Source organism: Lates calcarifer, linkage group LG6 (genome assembly GCF_001640805.2).
Source record: "Lates calcarifer isolate ASB-BC8 linkage group LG6, TLL_Latcal_v3, whole genome shotgun sequence".
Lineage (NCBI taxonomy): Eukaryota > Metazoa > Chordata > Actinopteri > Centropomidae > Lates > Lates calcarifer.
The window spans coordinates 12,702,392-12,721,235 of NC_066838.1; the positions used below are offsets into that span (position 1 = coordinate 12,702,392).

General features: G+C 43.1%; 1 protein-coding gene across 5 annotated transcripts in view; it reads left to right on the plus strand.

Annotated features, from left to right (window-relative positions):
* The window catches only part of scn8aa (sodium channel, voltage gated, type VIII, alpha subunit a), a 45,729-nt gene that overhangs the window by 18,637 nt on the left and 8,248 nt on the right, over positions 1 to 18,844 (plus strand). For 3 of the 5 annotated variants that reach the window (XM_051071195.1, XM_051071194.1, XM_051071196.1), the window contains exons 10-21: positions 1,055 to 1,261; positions 1,349 to 1,630; positions 2,650 to 2,964; positions 4,541 to 4,673; positions 4,910 to 5,148; positions 6,296 to 6,469; positions 6,676 to 7,032; positions 7,111 to 7,584; positions 8,307 to 8,424; positions 9,101 to 9,255; positions 9,851 to 10,024; positions 14,564 to 14,686. In XM_051071195.1, the coding sequence (XP_050927152.1) occupies positions 1,055 to 1,261; positions 1,349 to 1,630; positions 2,650 to 2,964; positions 4,541 to 4,673; positions 4,910 to 5,148; positions 6,296 to 6,469; positions 6,676 to 7,032; positions 7,111 to 7,584; positions 8,307 to 8,424; positions 9,101 to 9,255; positions 9,851 to 10,024; positions 14,564 to 14,686 (2,751 nt within the window). The remainder of the gene's footprint in view (positions 1 to 1,054; positions 1,262 to 1,348; positions 1,631 to 2,649; positions 2,965 to 4,540; positions 4,674 to 4,909; positions 5,149 to 6,295; positions 6,470 to 6,675; positions 7,033 to 7,110; positions 7,585 to 8,306; positions 8,425 to 9,100; positions 9,256 to 9,850; positions 10,025 to 14,563; positions 14,687 to 18,844) is intronic. The other 2 variants (XM_051071198.1, XM_051071197.1) reach the window with 1 other exon arrangement.

An 18,844-nucleotide genomic window follows, 5' to 3' on the forward strand; every position in this document is an offset into this window, starting at 1 on the left:
CCCCCTGATGATTTTTACCTGCTCACGCTCACGTCTTAGTACACATGAGATTCGCTTATGTGTACAACTTAACAACTACATTTTAGACACTTGATCAGTTTGTGCTTCTCTTGTTGGGAATGCAGTGTTGTATACACATTTCAGCAATACATGTCAACCACATTCATAATTGATGTGTGAGGGAATTTCACTTATCTATCCCAGGAAGTCCTTTCTTTTTTCCTCTGTTCCCTGAAGACAACAGTTCGCCTTTACAAGAGTGGGAACGTTTTAATTCAGTTGTGTCTTTTGTTGCACTAAAAAAATACACAAATGCGTCGGTGAACACAATAAAATAAGAAACATGTCTATTTGCTTGTAGATTTATCAAAGGCTTGTTATATACCTGTGTGAAAATGAAGGTAGTCACTGTGTATTTACAGTAAGATTCTTCCAGAATGTTCTCATTTTTTCTGCTGTGCCTCTGCAGCTCGGGCTCCTCACTTACCATCATCCACTGGGGATAGCATCCCAATCCATAGAAATTGTTGTTGGCTGTGCACTGGTATAGTGTGCATAGAAAAGTAGGTCAAAATGCATATCTCATGGCTCTCCCTGATGAACAACACAACCTTGAGCGCATGCTGAGAATGGTAACGAGCACAGGGTGTAAGATTCTTCCGGTGTGGACCAAGAATAGATGGTTGTGTATGAATTCATCATTGTGTGAGACCATTTCAGTGTTGCAGTATTGAAACAAGAAATAAGCGTTCGACTGTAGGTGTGTTTGCGTCCCCTCGTCAAATCTGCTGTCCAGAGGAAGCGATGGACATTTATGCTGAGTTGATTGTCATGACCAGAAATGCCCAATCAGGCCAAATCTGCCCCCTCCCCCACCACCACCAACAGCTGACTCCGTTTATTTCTGATGAGTCACTGTGAAGTGTGATGAGCAGTGAGGTCGACACTGAGCTTGACGCAGGGGTTTAGGTCATGGATCAGATGTCACGAGTGTCTCTGCTCTTCTCTCCCCCCCCCTTACCCCCACCCTCCTCGCTGCACTGCCTCCTAACAGACCCTGAGGGCGGCAGGGAAGACCTACATGATCTTCTTTGTGTTGGTGATCTTTGTGGGATCTTTCTACTTGGTGAATCTGATCCTGGCTGTGGTGGCCATGGCTTATGAGGAGCAGAACCAGGCCACCATGGAGGAGGCCCAGCAGAAAGAGGAGGAATTCAAGGCCATGCTGGAGCAGCTCAAGAAACAGCAGGAAGAAGCCCAGGTTGGTCCTCTGCAGGACGGAGGCTGAATTTAAATCCTGAATCCTGTCAGATCAATGTTCTGACCTTACTCGTGTGTTTCTTCGCAGACTGCTGCCATGGCAACCTCTGCGGGCACAGTGTCAGAGGACGCGGTGGAGGACGATGGAGGAGGGCGCCTGTCGTGCAGCTCCTCCGAAATGTCGAAGCTCAGCTCCAAGAGTGCCAAAGAGCGCCGCAACCGTAAGAAGAAGTGGCGGCAGAAAGAGCAGGAGAAAGAAAAGGGCGACAGCGAGAAGTTTGTCAAGTCAGAGTCGGACGACGGCAGCAAGAGGAGTCGCTTCCGTTTCCCTGATAACAGATTGGGTCGAAAGTCTTCCATTATGAACCAGGTGAGGAAGGCATCTTTCTTTTCTTTCCACTCCTGAAAGATGGTGAACGGAATTTCATTTGTGCAGATTCAAACATTGAGAAGGTACATTCAATAAGTCTGAAGTGACCCTCTAAGCTTTATGAGGCTGACAAAACAAGACCATAACAACAGAATTAGAATAGGGATTCTTCTTATCTCTATGAATAGAACATAGATGTCAGCCAATAATGTGGCTGCACAGCAGAAGGAATATTTCAGATTGAGAGTGCTGCTACTGTACAATGTGGTGTTTCATGAGCTCACATACAGAGGAACATATAGTGGCCAGAGATACAGAAGCACATGTCCAGGTGCTGAATTATTCACAGTTATTACATGAATGTTTCAGAGGGAGAAATTCTGCAGCTTTGTTTTTACCTCACTTGTCTTCCACTGGCTCATGTATTTTTATATGTTTTATAGTGTAGTATTCATCAAAGAGGATAACAAGGTGTACTGACCTTATCCAACACTTTGAACACAATCACTCATGTGACATGTGGCGGTTACTTTTTTACCTTACGTTCATCATCGGCAAAGGCAGAGGGCTGTTGTCAAAAAATGTGATTTCAGTTGAGCTAGTGTGCTCTGGTGTGCGGCTATAATCATATTTAGATCAATACTAGCAGCGGCACGGATTGATGTTGTCATGACTCACGTTCCTCTCCATGTTGTGTCCATGTCAGCTGCCTGTATCTCTGTCCTGTGTGTATAATGTGACCTTGACAGTGTGGGATATCACTGACCTAATTATGTATTTCCCTCCTGTTTATTAAGTCACATGATTGCTCCTGCGGAGTATGCCTCCGCAGGGAAAAGCACCCTGGTTGCATTAAATTTCCCACAGATGTTGCCTTTCATCCTGACCTCCGGAACTGATGACAAACAGCATAAAAATGATGGTGCAATCAATTGTAATTCAGAAACACCCTGGGCTACATCAGTCACACGAATGTCTCCTCTCCTCCCCCTTCTTCTACCTCCTCCTCCTCCTTCCAGTCCCTCCTCAGCATACCGGGCTCACCTTTCCTGTCCCGCCATAACAGCAAGAGCAGCATCTTCAGTTTCAAGGGCCGCAGTAAGGACGTGGGCTCGGAGAATGAGTTCGCTGACGATGAACACAGCACGGTCGAGGAGTGCGAGGAGCGCCGGGGTTCCCTGTTCAGCCCGTACCGGCGGAGCAGTTACAGCGGCTTCCACGGCAAGAGGAACAGCACGGTGGATTGCAATGGCGTGGTGTCACTCATCGGCCCTGGGCCTGGTGGACGCCTTCTGCCTGAGGTGAAAATAGATAAGGCAGCTACTGACGACAGTGTAAGGAAGTCAATGAGTAGACCTATCTAGGCATGGCCCCCCTCTCGTCCGTTTCCTTTTCTTTCTGGCTCTCTACCCTCTACTCTGTCATCTTTGCAAGTCCGTATGTATCTCTTGGCTAAGCGCTCGCGCCTTCCCTCCCCCAGCCCTTGCAGTGTATGCTGCCCTCCGACTGTAGGCAAAGGATGGAGAAATAATTAAATTTTATAGTGATTATACTATAGCCAACCCTGAATTTGATAGGTTAGTCCGACTTGGTCTATCAGTGACTTCCAGGCAGTTTTGTTGTTTGATTTGAACAATGAATGTGGATGTTTTGAATATGTTCATATCAGATTTATTCATACATGTACAATTCTCACACTATACAGGCACCAATCAAGCATACATGATTCTATAACTCTGTTGCTTCAATATTTGAACACATTTTGACACATAGATCAAACCCATGCTTAAGACTGAATACACAGCTTTATGTGTGGTTCCTGTTGAATTCACCCAAGTAATAACACACCATTTTGTTAACAAACAGCATATAATGATGAGTTAACATGCTCCAGTGTGTTGATGTGTTCCTCCTCCAGGAATCCAGGTCCTCTGCTAGCCTGTGTGGGTAGATCTACAGTAGGAGGCGGATGAAACAGAGGGGACCAGCACTGTAGAGCCACAGACATTTTTATCTTGCTTCCCTAATACACAGATAATATCCCATAGCAGATCCACAAGCAACACGCACCATCCTGCCAGGCCTTAATGTAATTTAAGAAACAAAGGAGGGCTGCTGTCCTTGTCTGTCTTTATCTTTCTCTGTCTTCCAAACTCTCACTGGTCAACATTAGTGAATTTAGTCATGTCTCTTTCTAGTTTCTAGTTCTAGCATGGTAGATTTAAACTCCAAAGTAGAACAAGCATGATGTAGACAAGTAGAACAATGGCTATGGTGTCTGTAATTTCCTCTCCTTCTCTTTGACTTGGAGCATGCTCATGCATGACAACTGGATGGCTCTGAACTACTTGCCTCCATATGATCTCTTTACAATGCTCTTGACTTGATGGTTGCAATATAAGTTGTATGGTTTCAAAGTAGGAAGATACAGTAGCATCATTTGCAAGTAACGTTGAAATGGCCAGATTTGGGAGACTTTTTTTGTAAAATAACCTAATGATTATATTGCAATGGCAGCAAAGCCTTCATTATTGCATGACAGGACTGAAAATGCATTCATGCAGAAGCAGTTCTCCTTGCACAATATCTCACAATCCATTTATTATTTAATCGGGATGAGCTAATTACATTCAAACACAATTAGGTCAAGTAGCCCTAGACCACTGCTCCCACTTTGGCTGAGACCTGCATGCATTTACAGCATACACACATCTTCCTTGAAACCAGCATTGAGATAGAAAAGAATGAAACATGCCCTGCCCCCCCTCGAACCCCCGAAAATCTGATCCTCGACTACTTTTTTTCCTGCCAATGCTGTTGTGCACTTCCCTCCGCCGGCCACCGGTGGTGATGTGGGATGGTGTTCATGTCCTCTCCATGGGTGCTTGATTCTTCCTCTTCTCCTGACAGCCGACTACTGAGGTTGAGGTGAAGAAGAAGCTGTCGGGCTCCCTGATGGTGTCTGTGGACCAGCTCAATACCTCCTTTGGGCGGAAAGAGCGGGCCAACAGTGTCATGAGCGTCACCAACACACTAGTGGAGGGTACTGCCACTTTAACCCAGCTATTTAACCTGCTCTCTCATTATTCTTTAACTAGGGCTGCTCTCATTGGTTGATTAGTTTGACATGAATTTCCTGCTTATCTGCTTTGCATATCCAACAGTACCAGATACATACAATGCATACAATTTTTTCTATCATTTGATACCATTGCATGCGGTATGCTTAAGCACGCAAGTATGTTTGGTTTTGATGTGTGATTCGCGCTATGTCTTCAGAACTGGAGGAGTCTCAGCGCAAGTGTCCGCCATGCTGGTATAAGTTTTCTAACACATTCCTGATCTGGGAGTGCTGCCCCATTTGGATTAAGATCAAGGAGATTGTGAACCTGATAGTCATGGACCCCTTTGTGGACTTAGCCATCACCATCTGCATCGTCCTCAACACCCTCTTCATGGCCATGGAGCACTACCCCATGACCCCTGACTTTGAAGACATGCTGTCTGTAGGCAATCTGGTGAGTGACAATTGTTTTTTTATTCTTTTATTTTTTGTCTGATTCACCCATAAAGAATCTCCTCTTCTTCCTCTCAGCAGCTCACAGAGAGGTGGTGTACTTTTGGGACAGTAATCTGGCATCTTTGTCATTGCTGATTCAGAGTTGAAAGGGGAAATTTCTCATTTCTTCACATGCACACACACACATGTTCCCTTTCTTCTCCACTGGCTGAGTGGAGCTGATGTTTGCTTCAGTGGCACCGGTCTGGCTCTCTGCTGGTTGGCTGACTGGTGGGAGGCCTGCATTAATATTTCATGGAGCCTGATCGATGAACTGCTCTAAAATGGTGCCTGAATCATGGCTCGGATAACTTAATCTGGCCATTTTCACTACAGGCGTTTTTTAAGGAAACTGAGTGAATCTGGGTGTTGGCACTGTGATCGTTGTTTTACTTTTCAGTATCACAGTAGTTGAAATATTTTGTGTCATTGCCCCAAAACGAGATGTGTTACGAATGACATGGGCACAAGTCTAGTGCAAGTTATTGCAATGACTGACCACTTACTGCATATGTGTGTGTGTGTGTGGTAAGTATGGACAGTACTAATTTACAACTGGGACAGCAATGTGTTATTTACCAGTTCTGCTCCAGAATAATTTACCAGAAAAGGCCAATGGGTGGTACAGGTGGAAATTTCCAGGTCACCTTGCAATATGAGTCATCGTCTTACAAACACACAAGCTCACACACACACACACCTACAAACCTTACATGTATTTACATTGTGCATTTATTCATTATGCGGAGGATAACCCTCTGTAATTTATTAGAGCTGTTACGAGGCCACAGAAGTGCCATTTCATCCTTAGTGACTACAGAGCAGCTGGCACACACACACACACACACACACACACACACACACAAACTAGATATTCTACCTCTCTAAATAATTGGATGTGTCCTACTGGTGAAATACATTAATATGCAGTAACTACAGATTGATTTATCTTTAACATTTATAATGTACAACTCCGATAATGGATCAGAACACATTTCTCAAATGTCATGTTTCACCGTCCATCATTCACATTCTCGCTTCTCCTGTGATACACAACGTTGAGCCATATCCATTTGTTCAAATCTGTTCTCTTTCCTACTTGCCAGGTGTTCACTGGGATCTTTGCAGGGGAGATGCTTTTCAAGTTGGTGGCCATGGATCCCTACTACTACTTCCAGGAGGCCTGGAACTGTTTCGATGGTTTCATTGTGACGCTGAGTTTAGTGGAGCTGGCTCTTGCTGATGTTGAAGGCCTGTCCGTGCTGCGGTCATTCCGATTGGTAAACACTCACTTTATAACCACCCTCCCAAACAGATACCTTGTTAAGTTAGCGCCTTAGCATGTGGAGTTTAAATCTTAAATCTTATGCAACATACCTGACTATTGCTGTATTTACTTCACTTAGAGAAAGCAGCAAGTCAGCAAAGCAAAAATGTTAATACTAAATCATATTCCACCTGTTCTTTCCACCTCACCCCACTTCAGCTGAGAGTGTTCAAGCTGGCCAAGTCATGGCCCACCCTCAACATGCTAATCAAGATCATTGGTAACTCAGTGGGAGCCCTGGGAAACCTGACTCTGGTGCTGGCCATTATCGTCTTCATCTTTGCTGTGGTGGGCATGCAGCTGTTTGGAAAGAGTTACAAAGACTGCGTCTGCAAGATCGCTGCCGACTGTGAACTGCCCCGCTGGCACATGAACGACTTCTTCCACTCCTTCCTGATTGTCTTCCGGGTGCTGTGTGGTGAGTGGATCGAGACCATGTGGGACTGCATGGAAGTGGCGGGCCAGGCCATGTGCCTCATCGTCTTCATGATGGTCATGGTCATTGGCAACCTGGTGGTGAGTGTCTCCAACTATCTTTTAAGAATTAAGATGTGGTTGATATTTGGTTACTGATTTCCTGTCCTGTCTCCAAAGGTGTTGAACTTGTTCCTTGCCTTGCTGCTGAGCTCATTCAGCGCTGACAACCTGGCTGCGACAGATGATGACGGCGAGCCCAACAACCTGCAGATTTCAGTCATGCGCATCAAGAAGGGCATTGCGTGGATAAAAGCGAAGGTGCGGTTACTGGTGGCCAGTCTGCTGAAGAAACCGCCGATGGAGGATGAGCAGAAGCCGCTGGACGACATGTACGACAAGAAGCTGAACTGCATCGCCAATCACACGGGGGTGGACATCAACCGTGACCTTGACTACGCCAAGAACGGTAACGGCACCACCAGCGGTATAGGCAGCAGCGTGGGGAAGTATATGATCGATGAGGACCACATGTCCTTCATCCACAACCCAAATTTGACCGTCTGCGTGCCCATCGCTGTGGGAGAGTCTGACTTTGAGAACCTCAACACGGAGGACTTCAGCAGCGAGTCGGATAATGAGAACAGCAAAGAGGTCAGTGAGGAGAGTGCCTATATATTATCCACTTCTACTAGTGTACCACATGGGTATTCAGGCAGGAAATTACAATGAACAGACTGTAATCTGCAGCTTACATAAAAATAAAGCCGTGTTTTTCAAGCACTTACAAAATCACGCCTTTTACTTTTAGAATGCCAGCCTGTAAATATTATAGATGATACTCCAAAAGGCCACGTGTTGTTGTTTTTGTTGTTACTATCCCCAGCTACGTGCAACTTCCTCTCTCAGAGCGGTAAACTCATGGGTGTGGCCGGCTACTCTGCACTGCTCAGGCACTAATATGACTCCATTACTCAATAGAGTCATCTAGAGTGGCTGGAGTGGGCAGGCAATGTAAATGAAACGGATATTATCTGCTGACATACATCTCCTGACGAAATGCATTTAGAAAACTTTCAGAGCAGAGGATCTGCCATTTGATATTCCATTTCAGTGTTCATGGGGATGATATGTGATGTTCACGATGATTATCGTGCCCATTTCAGTATGGAAAAACATCTGTGATCAAATAGTACTTGAGTTTTTTTTTTCCATTTAGAGATTGCGCCAACGCAGTTTGGAAATAACATATTTACATTTCCTGATAAGCTCCAGAGGGCTTCATGAGTGATTGCAATGAAAACTGAAATGTTTCTGAATCACTGAGACTTTAGCCCTGTGTGTCTGGGTGTACTCATATGTCTGCATTTCTGCAGCTTGATGACACCAGTTCATCAGAAGGCAGCACCATCGACATCAAGCCAGATGTAGAGGAGGTGGTGGTGGTGGAGACGGTGGAGGAGTACATGGAACCCGAGCCGTGCTGGACAGATGGTGAGACCACAGCTCCCGTTGCATCCATTATCTCCACTCCACAACACAGAGACTCCCCTGGGCTGAGTGGAAATGATAGGGTGGCAGGGTGAAGGACAGGAACATTATAACGGATCACTCACCCATAGAAATTCTATCTATTTATCACTCTGTCAGTCTGTTTATTTATGATGCTTTAACCAATACACAAATACATAAGTACATATAACTTTACAGATTATTTATATGAATATTGGTAACTTAACTCCCTTGAAGGGAGGTTTTTTCTACTTACCTAATGTCAGTAATTTTGTATGTATCTGTATGTGGTTTGAAGTTGCATATGAGCAACAAGATTAGCCTAGCTCCAGGTTGTCAACAGGATCATAGTATCATAGTTTCATTTTGGAAAATGTTGTTCCAAACTGTAATGTCACCGCCAACTGATTGACAAAATAAAATGCAAGGTTAACAATAACTAAGTGTAAAACACTGGAGAGGGTACACTGTGATGTTGTCACTTGATCCCAGAAACATTCAGGATTTAAGCTAGACTTGATTAACCTAGCTACTGTTACACACTCAACACAGTATACAGACTTCAACATGCATGCAAAGGTGTACAAAAGGCATCCACTGAAACACATGGCTGGAATCTGTCACTGAACTTGATTTAACTTCTCTTGTGTGTCCGCAGCTTGTGTGGCCAAGTATAAATGCTGTGACGTTGACATCACCATGGGCTGGGGAAAGAGCTGGTGGTTCCTGAGAAAGACCTGCTATCTGATTGTGGAGCACAACTGGTTTGAGACCCTCATCATCTTCATGATCCTTCTAAGTAGTGGTGCCCTGGTAAGGAGGCCTGTGTTCACATCCTTTGCAAACACAGGAACAGACTGTACATTCCCATAATAATACTACAAATTGTCTCTAAATGAAATACATGTTTTGTTGACTTTAGAAAATCCAAACTGGATAAAGATTGAATGAACATGACTCACTAAAAATAAAAAGACAGAGATGAATGTTTGTTAATGGCAGTGAGGAGGTAAAACAGGTTGATCAGTGGCACAGTCAGTTCGGTGGTTCAGTCTCAGAGCTGCTTGGTTGGGGGAGGGGCCAAGGGCCTCTGTGATTAATGGACTGTACCATTTATCAAACGCGGGATCTATTTCAGGGGATGGAGTGAGGCCTTGTTCTTGAGCATGTCTAACACTACCAAAATAAGAGCATAGACTGCAGCAAATCTACATTAGCTGTGAAATATTTCACGCAGAACAGGGTTTTTTTTTTTTCTAAATCTTGTAAATCATCGTCAGTGATCAGCCGTGAGCGAACTGTGGTGCTGTATACAGTTTAATCAGTAGAATCGTAAATCGCCAGGTATAATATTTCCTTGTCTCCTGTCTTCACCATGGCTGACATAAGTTACCTTTTTCTCCCACAGGCCTTTGAGGATGTGTACATCGAGCAGAGGAAGACCATTCGGATCATTTTGGAGTATGCCGACAGGGTTTTCACCTACATCTTCATCCTGGAGATGTTGCTGAAATGGGTCGCTTACGGTTTTGTCAAGTACTTCACCAACGCCTGGTGTTGGCTGGACTTCTTCATTGTGGATGTAAGTCCAGCTCTTGTTTCCTTATCGTATATGGTAGACTAGAGCAGAAAGAAGAGCAGTTACTTGGTCCTCAACCACACCCTGGTCCAACAGCAACACACTGGTAGAGAGATGCATACAATTTATTAAACTATGCTAATTTCTACCTTATACATAAACCATATAGATACAGGCTCTGATGTTTTTAAAATTAACTATTGCCCCAATTGTTGTCTGTAGGGTGTGGTTAGGTTTGAAAGTTTAGGTTATCAACTGAATATCTGCTTCATGGCATGCAATAGGTGAGAGGGCATGTTGTGTACAATCAAGACTCCTCTTAATTTTGTTCACTCAAGGACAGTGTTTTACAAGACTGTACTGCAGTCTGTCTCTATCAAGTAAAGACATGCCTGTGTCACCTTTTACAACTCCATCAAGCAACAATCCCTATTTTTACTTGGTTGATCACTCTGAGATGCTTGAATATGTACGAAGAATTAATCAGTGTTAATAATGTGTGTATAATAATGAATAGTTATTTGCTTATGAATCAAAACACAATTATTGGTGTGCCACAAGCATGAAACAGTTCAGTCTGTTTCCCTACTAAGTGACAATTTCTCTCAGGAAGAAATGATACACAATTATTTAAGCACGGATGCCACCACAAATTATAATCAGCCAATCACTAACCGAGCGTTTTAATAACAACCATATTCAAGTCACGCTCAGAGCAACAGGACGTGTCAAAGATGTCTTCTCTGTAAAGCTGTCTCTACCTGTGTCTCTGACCTGTAAGATGTTTGATATGTGCCTTTGTCCTCTCTCTCTGTGTACTTCTCTGCTCCTTGTGTCAGTCAAGTTTGAAAGACCAGAACAGGGATAATTCTTAACTCTATTCTTTTGCAGTTACACAATACTGTATTTCATCTACTCGTGAGACAACATAACCTTAGACTGTGTGGTTGCCGAGATGTTTAAGTGAGAGATTCTAACATGGAGCGTAAGGAAGGGGATAATTTGTATGGATAGAAGCGTAAAGAATTTGAATATTACATAAATGCTGATTCAAGAGGTAATCTGCACTGAGTGAGAAAATTGGATAGAATAAGAATTTCCCTGATTTCTGGCTTTCTTCTTGAACTAACCACCTCTCCGCAGTGTCCAACACCTCAGCCAATACCCGTGAATGGACTCCTATCAATGGCCAGAGGTTGCCATGTTGATTCATTATAAGCTCCTGTAACCCAGACCCCCTGCATCAAACATACTTTTCACATATCACAGATAATCTACATTTATCTTTTTAAGTCTAGCATTTTACATGAATGCATTCATATGTTTTATTTTAGTTTGTATGGCTTAAAATTACACATAAGTACTGTTAACAACTCCCTACCAGCACACATCTATTTTTAATTTATTATTTCAAAGTTGACACATACAGCACACATAGATTTATAATCATACCACACTACTGACACTGGTTATTGTAGACTCCGTCCCTGTGGGGGGGCCACTTGGGACAGTGCAGGGCACTACATTTCCCAAGTTGTGACGATGTTACAAAGAGTCATCCCTCCCCCTTCCCTCTTTCCCCGTCCTCCTTTCATTCCCTCTTGAAAGTGTAACCTCAGGAATGTGGTGATATTGTGCTGAGATGTAATGATGGTGGGTGACAGGCGGCCAGCGGTAAGTTTGGTCTTCACAAGCGCTCCCCCTCCCAAAAAAAAAAAAAAAAAAAAGGCTTGTGCTTGATGAGTCTGGGTTGTGTTGTGGCCTGACTGTGCCTCTGCCGTCCTGTGTTGTGGGGTAAAATGCAGAAACGGGGGGGGGTGCACCATCATTAGACCGGCCTGTATTTTTTCTTGAGTGTGGACGTGCCTGACTCTTTGTGTGAATGTTTTCCTCCTCATTTCCCTTGTGTTACTGTATCTTTCTGTTATCCATTTGATTTCTGTCTTCCTGATTTTCATTATAAGAATGTTTTTGTATTTAATTATGTATTGGCTAAAAATGTCAGGGGCAAGAAATGTAGAGTTAACTATTGTAGTAGGTCAGTTTGCAGCACCATTGGAGAACTCAATCAGACATTTACACAGTAAAAGAGTATATTTTTGAAATTTACGTAGATTGTAGGAACCTTATGTATCTTGAATTAGCTTTTAAATTAATGACAGCATAGTTAGGGTAGGCAATTTTAGACTAATACTGATACTGAGGTGTGTCAGCATGAGGCTACTAGGTGTCATACTCCATTCATCTTTCTTTTTCACTCAGATTATTATCATTGTTTTGTTGTGTTTTTCCCTTTTGTTTTTAGTTTGTTTTATTTCTGTGAGGTTCTGGTTTGTGCTGTCGTCATCATGGGATCACAGCCCCAGATGTCATTGGCCTTGCCTTGCAGAGCTCTGTGAGAAGGACGCTGAGGTGCTGAGGCCGCTACTCCGCAGCTGGCTCAGCGGGGGGGCCAGAGGCCAGGCACCCCAAAGGGGGGCTCTCCAAGGGGTCAGGCTGAAGGTGACAATTACCCCAAACACTGTAGTGTAGATCAAGGCAAAATCTTTATTTTACTGTCTACCCACCAGAACAGCTGCTAACTTATTCAAAGGGGCAAGGTTATTGATTTAAATAGGGGATTTGTGCCAAGAGAGTAAGTACATGGAGAAAACACAGCAGAATCTAAATAAAGGCCCTACCCAGAACATCCTGGAGCCGATGTTTGAACAGTGTCCAACATTTACAATAAGAAGTCTGAATCTATTCTGACACCTTTACTGCTCTTTCTGTAGTTTTGACGGATTCCACTCTTAAATGGTTGAAATGTTTATCTCTTTTAGTCTGTGTTGATAATGGCATCAGTCAAAATGAAGATTTTGCCTGTTACAATCCTCCCTCCGTGACTTTGGTAAGCTTTGGATGTTGTGTACTTCTTGCGGTGAGTTTGACCGGTTGGTGTCGGTGGCTGGTTGGAGGTGCTTTCACATGTGTTCACTGTTGATATTTTTCCTTATTTGTAAGGAACTGGTGTCTTCCCCCCCGTTTCAGTCCTTCCAGCATCCAGACCAAGAAAATTACAGTTAGGGAAAAAAAAAAAAGGTAATATGCTCCTGTGATCGTGTGCTAATTCCTGAACCAAAAAATCTCTCTATTTGACTGAAGACTTTGAGGCTTATTCTAATACCTCCACCCACTCCTGCATTTTGCATCTTGAATAATCTGCATTCAGCCAAAGAATACTTCCCTGTGCAGCAGACTGCCTGTAATGGCCGTCTCAGCACACTTGTGGTGACTTCATCAAGGCTAAATCAATCCTCCGCTACTTACCAAACGTCAAAGAACATTAGTGCAGTTCATTGACCACACTCCACATCATCCATTTCCTCCATTGGTAATGATGCAATATTGTATATGTGTTCAGCTTAGATGAGCTCTGTGAACTACAGCATTAGTGGATTCATAAATACCAAACCATAACTCAGGTCACTATGCCTAAATTTACATTGAATTATTACCGTGAGAAGAGCACTGTACATTTACAGTGGTGCTGAGATTCAATTATGTACACTTATGTGAAATAATAACTTATTTTAAGGATTTAATGAATGTTTATATCCAATAATAAGACACCATGAAGTGTTCTTTGGTTGGAGCAAATAGCTTGGTGGCTGTTTCTGGACATGACGGGGGCTTCACCAGTTTCTTTGAGATCGTTTTCTGTTATTGTTAACTGTTGTTGTTAACTGTGTGTAACTCGACTGTACTCTGTGTATTTTTGTCCTTTCAGTGCCATCCAGTGATAATAACTATATCCGATCTGCCCTTAACCTCCATCCCTGTTTCTTGTGCGTGGTTCATGTGACTGTGGCTCTCCTATTTGACTCTTTAATGCTGTGTGACAATTTTGATGTCTGAGAAAGAAAATGGCAAAATGACACACTTGTACATGTTTACTTGTATTCTTTCTCTTAGGTTCCGTTAGTTTGTCTGTCTTAAATTATATGGGATTTTATGCCTCAGCCCAAGAGCGACATGGAGAGACAATGTTAGAGGGGCAAGGGTAAGGCTCTCAAGTCTGTTGGGTTTTTATCAGCTTCTACAGGGTAACCTCTCTCCTTCCCTCCCTCCCCCAACTCCTCTTCCTCTCCTGGTCCCTTCGCTTGTATCGTTACTAAATCATGTAGCACTCTTTTCTGCCTAATTTACCCTCTATTTGAGTCTTATGTCTCTATCTCCTCTCTTTCTCTCTCAACCACAAATTTCTTTGCAGGTACAAAGGACTTTTCACATCTCGTCAACTGCCCCAAAATAACAGACAAACAATCCCTATGGCCTACTGCTACTAAAAATACTACGCACATAAAACCTATACTAAACATTGACCTTCTCTCTCAGTGTATATACATGTATGAATGCAATATTATACATGCATATACATGCATAGATTTATGTGTGTATGTCAAGCAACTCTCCGCCTATGCCAGGGCCGTCTCTCTTCCCTAGTGAATATTCTCACTTCTAACAGTTTGGAACCTCTTTTGCTTCTCTGTTTTTGTGTAGGTGTCTATAGTCAGCCTTGTAGCTAATGCGCTGGGCTACTCCGATCTAGGGCCCATTAAATCACTCAGGACACTAAGGGCCTTGAGACCCCTCAGAGCCTTGTCACGTTTTGAAGGGATGAGGGTAAGATCCAAAGCTAAGCAGCTGATCCTTCCGCATGCCCATTCAACAGTTTAAAGCATGCTAGAACTGATCTAAAAACAAACTTAAGAAGACAAAAAACTCCATAATATTGGGTGATTGTTTTTTAAAACCAGGAAATGAAAGCCAAGAAGTCACCTTTCCATGCGCAATCCTGTACCATGCCTTTGTTAGAGCGAAAGAACAAGTCATGATGCAGCTGGGAGACTGAGTAAAGTAACAGTGAAGTAATATTGCCAGCAGAACAACATGCATTTCAATTGAATTTCCAAAAAAAAAAAAATTAAATATATATATATATATATATATAAATATAAATTGATTTGTTTCATAATAAAAAAAATTACCCAAAGAACAACAGAAATTTCTTTCACAAAGCTGCCTCATCACATAAGTGACAAACTAGAAATTGATTACCTCATCTTACTTTGTTTCCTCTTGATTGGCCAAAGTGAATGCGAAATTGGTCAAAGCTAACCAAACTTACATGCCATCTCATAGAGCATTCAAATCAACAATTAGTTCTTCATTTGGCCAGATTCTCAGCCACTGCTTTCAATTGAGAAAACCCTGCCCCCACCCCCCTCTCCCCCCACCTCTCCACATGCTCCCACCCCTTGCTCCTTACTCCCATAACCACCCCCCCTTCCTCCCTCCCTCTCCCCCCAAGCTCACGCCATCCCTCAATGCATCTGGCATCGAGAACAACCAGCAGGAACCAGGGAGCTGCAGGACACCAAAACCTCTGCCCAACCAGTCACGTCAAAACTCTGTACACGGGGCGGCTGCCAAGCAACCACTCGGAGGAATCTGTATTATTTGAAACAGAGGATTTCAGTGGTTTTCAGAGGAGAAATCACTTGCTGTGACTTTATCTCTGGTTGCTTCAGCCGTCTCTCTCTTAAATATGCAGATCTGATTGGTTTTCTCCGTGACTGGTGGTAGCGATAGGTTGCACCTGGTTGTTGTCACCCGTAGTCCCTCCTGTCTCTTCCTCTTCCTCTCTCTCTGTCTCTCATTCTCTTTAACCTCTCACTACTCTTGGACTGGTTGCCTTGTCTTCTAGTTTGAGCTTCTCCTCTTTTACCTCAGCCTCTCCCCACCTCCTCCTCAGCCCCACATGTGCAGCACTGTGCAGCACCCACCCCACCCCACCCGCTCCTCCTCTTCCTCTTCCTCTTCTTCTTCCTCTTCCTCCTCCTCCGCACCCCTACCTTATCCCTCCACTACTCACTCCACCTCGACCCGGTTCGGCTGGGCCGGACCGCTGGAGGGTCACCACACTCTCCTGCTTGTCCAGGATCTTTCTGCATCAGGGACTGAGACAGAAACCACACACTCACTGTGTTGTGGCTTTGGGAGGAAAGTATTTGTTAAGCTTCTGCCAGTGTAAGCACCTCAGGTCGTACCATCTTACTGACTGATCTGCTAACAGTCCACTCTGGTGGCAGATTATTACTGTAAATGTTTCTGAACACCGTCCATGTTGAATAATTAGAATCATTTTAATGCCTCCCTCTGGGAATGCAGGCAGAAGCTTAGCAAATATGCTAGGCTGCCATTTCACACAAGGCATTACTGCTGTCATGTCATGGCACCACATACTATAGCGCATACAGCAGGCCCTGGCTTCCTGTTGCCTTCCACTGCCACGGGAAGTGAAACTGGGAGGCAACAATGGGCCCAGTTAAACTCTGACTTTGAGTTCTGGGTCTGGGTGGGTGGTGGCCCCATAGGTTGACTGGCACTACAGCGTTCGGACAACATTCTCAACCTTAGACAGACAATGTGTCGCTCCTCTGTAGTACGTCCCAAAAATGACAGACCAGCAGGGGAAGAAGGCTTGTGTAATCATTTAGTGGGTGGATTGATTGTAAACGACTTAAATCTTAAAATTGGACTCAGGGTGAAGTCTCATTCATACTAGATATCCAGCGACTAAAATGTGATGCTGTTGCGTATGAGCAGACATCAGTGCTTTTAGGCCCTGGATAGGCTTTATGGATGTTGTCTTGAATGTTTAAATGAGATAATATAAGTTTAATTGTTAATGGGAAATAGACCTGTCAGTAAGATGATGTCATTTTTGGGGTTGGAAATTTTGACACATTTGCTTTAGCAGAGTGTAAATATATGAAATACCAATGCCCCTATGAATGACCTCATTCACTGGGTGTATGTGGTAAAAGAGGTGAGGGTGGCCCAGTAATGCAAAGGGAAACAAGCAGAGGAATTTGATCCTGCTGTATCAGTTTTTTTTTACTATAATGTCTATGCTCATCAAATGAGTTACCATTTTGTTTGAACTGAAAACGTAAAATTTGAGGTCAAAGTGATAAATAAATGAATAGGGAAGTACACGAATGGAGAGATGACACCATATGAAAGAGATTCTGGAGAGTTAGAATGATGAGAACTCGTACATCCTGGCTGGTTGAGTCTTAACGGCACGATGCATCACAGAGACAGACACAACTCAACAGCGCCGAGTGAGCAGTGCAGCTTCGATTGGACACATTGCACTGCTTAACATGCAATGATTATGGGCTGTTCTGACTTTGTACTTTGCTCTCTCTTTCTCTAAACGCTGCTTTGTAATCTCGGTCCTACTTTTTTGAGCAATGCATTGTACAGGAATGACACCATGTCTGGCCATTTTTACCCCACTTTCAGTAAATCCCCTTTTTCCTGACGAACCTACTGAAGTTTAAGTTACATCCAAAGATTTTAAATCTGGTAATTAAAGGCGTTAGTCATCATGGGGCCTTTGGATTTAACCTCTGAACCCCAATCACTTCAGTTGCCTGTCTTCACTGTGAGCAGGCCAAAATACATAACAGACCACATGTTGTCTTACCCTACAAATCACCTGCAGTGTTGTAGATATTTGTCAGACACCTATAAAACCCATTTAAATATCAGAATGGCTCGTCAGATGCACAAGCAAAGCTTCAGCCATTATCTTTATAGCCGCTATCTCTCTATCCACACATTTCTCTATTTATTTATTTATTGATTTGAGCGGTTCTTGAGATTGCACAATGCCATGTAACACGCATGTAATATAACTGCCGATGCACATTATGCATTTTTGAAAGCCATTTTCCCTCTTTCTGAGAATGCTTTCCACACAGCATGGCCTAATTCCTTTTTTTTAAACACTGAATTTTTGAAAGCAGTTCAATTGTGCCTCAGATCGAGTAAAGAGTCATTCTCTCAGCGAGTACAACACTGTGTTGGAAAGGCTTAAATTATATTTGAGAAGTGCTCCGAAAGTAATTTTCTTTTAGCATTTTACATTTGACACAACACTCGGAATTGTGTGTCCTCTGTACACCACATGTGAAATTTATGATTCCATGTTCAACACCAGTCAGGCTGTGAAGGTCATGTACACGCTGAGAGAATCCTGCTCTAGAGCTCCTCCCTGTCTGTCTGTAATGAGGAGGGAATATGGCTCCACAAAACGAGTCTGCCAAAGACATGCATGCTCAGCTGTCTGCCTGAGAGCTGCTGGTCGGCCTGCCTAACACTGGTAGTGAGCGGTTCACTATGTGCTGAGCTTATTACTGGCTATGATAAATATGGGAAACCAGATTTTGGGGTGGTGGTGGGAATTATACTTTCATTTTTTTTATTGCTGTAGTGATATATTGTTTGACTTGGGCTAGTTACGGAAAATGGTCAGTAAGATTAAGAATATTGACTGTCTAAGGTTGGGGTGGTATGAGTTGACACTTCATAGTGGTATGGCAAACACTTGTGGTTAATTTTTACTGTCGGTGTACGCTTTATAAAGCAAACATATAGAAACATGCGCGCATCTGCTTTGTCCAAACATTATGAACAGCAATTCTCCCAACACTGTAAATGCTCCTTTTATTAATTTCATCTATATATTATTATTTTGTATTTATGTATTTGTAATAAATATGACTTAAATGTGAAATAATAACAGGAGTATTTAACAGTTTTTTGAGTCACTGGAGAGATAAAACTTGAGAAAACAACCACTAGGAAGTGGTGTGTGTGTCAGTGTGCGTGTGTGCGCCAATAACTTGTGCAACACATAAATGATATACCAAATTACCATGTATTAAACATAAAGTATAATATTCAGTGCAGCATAGTTACATTTTA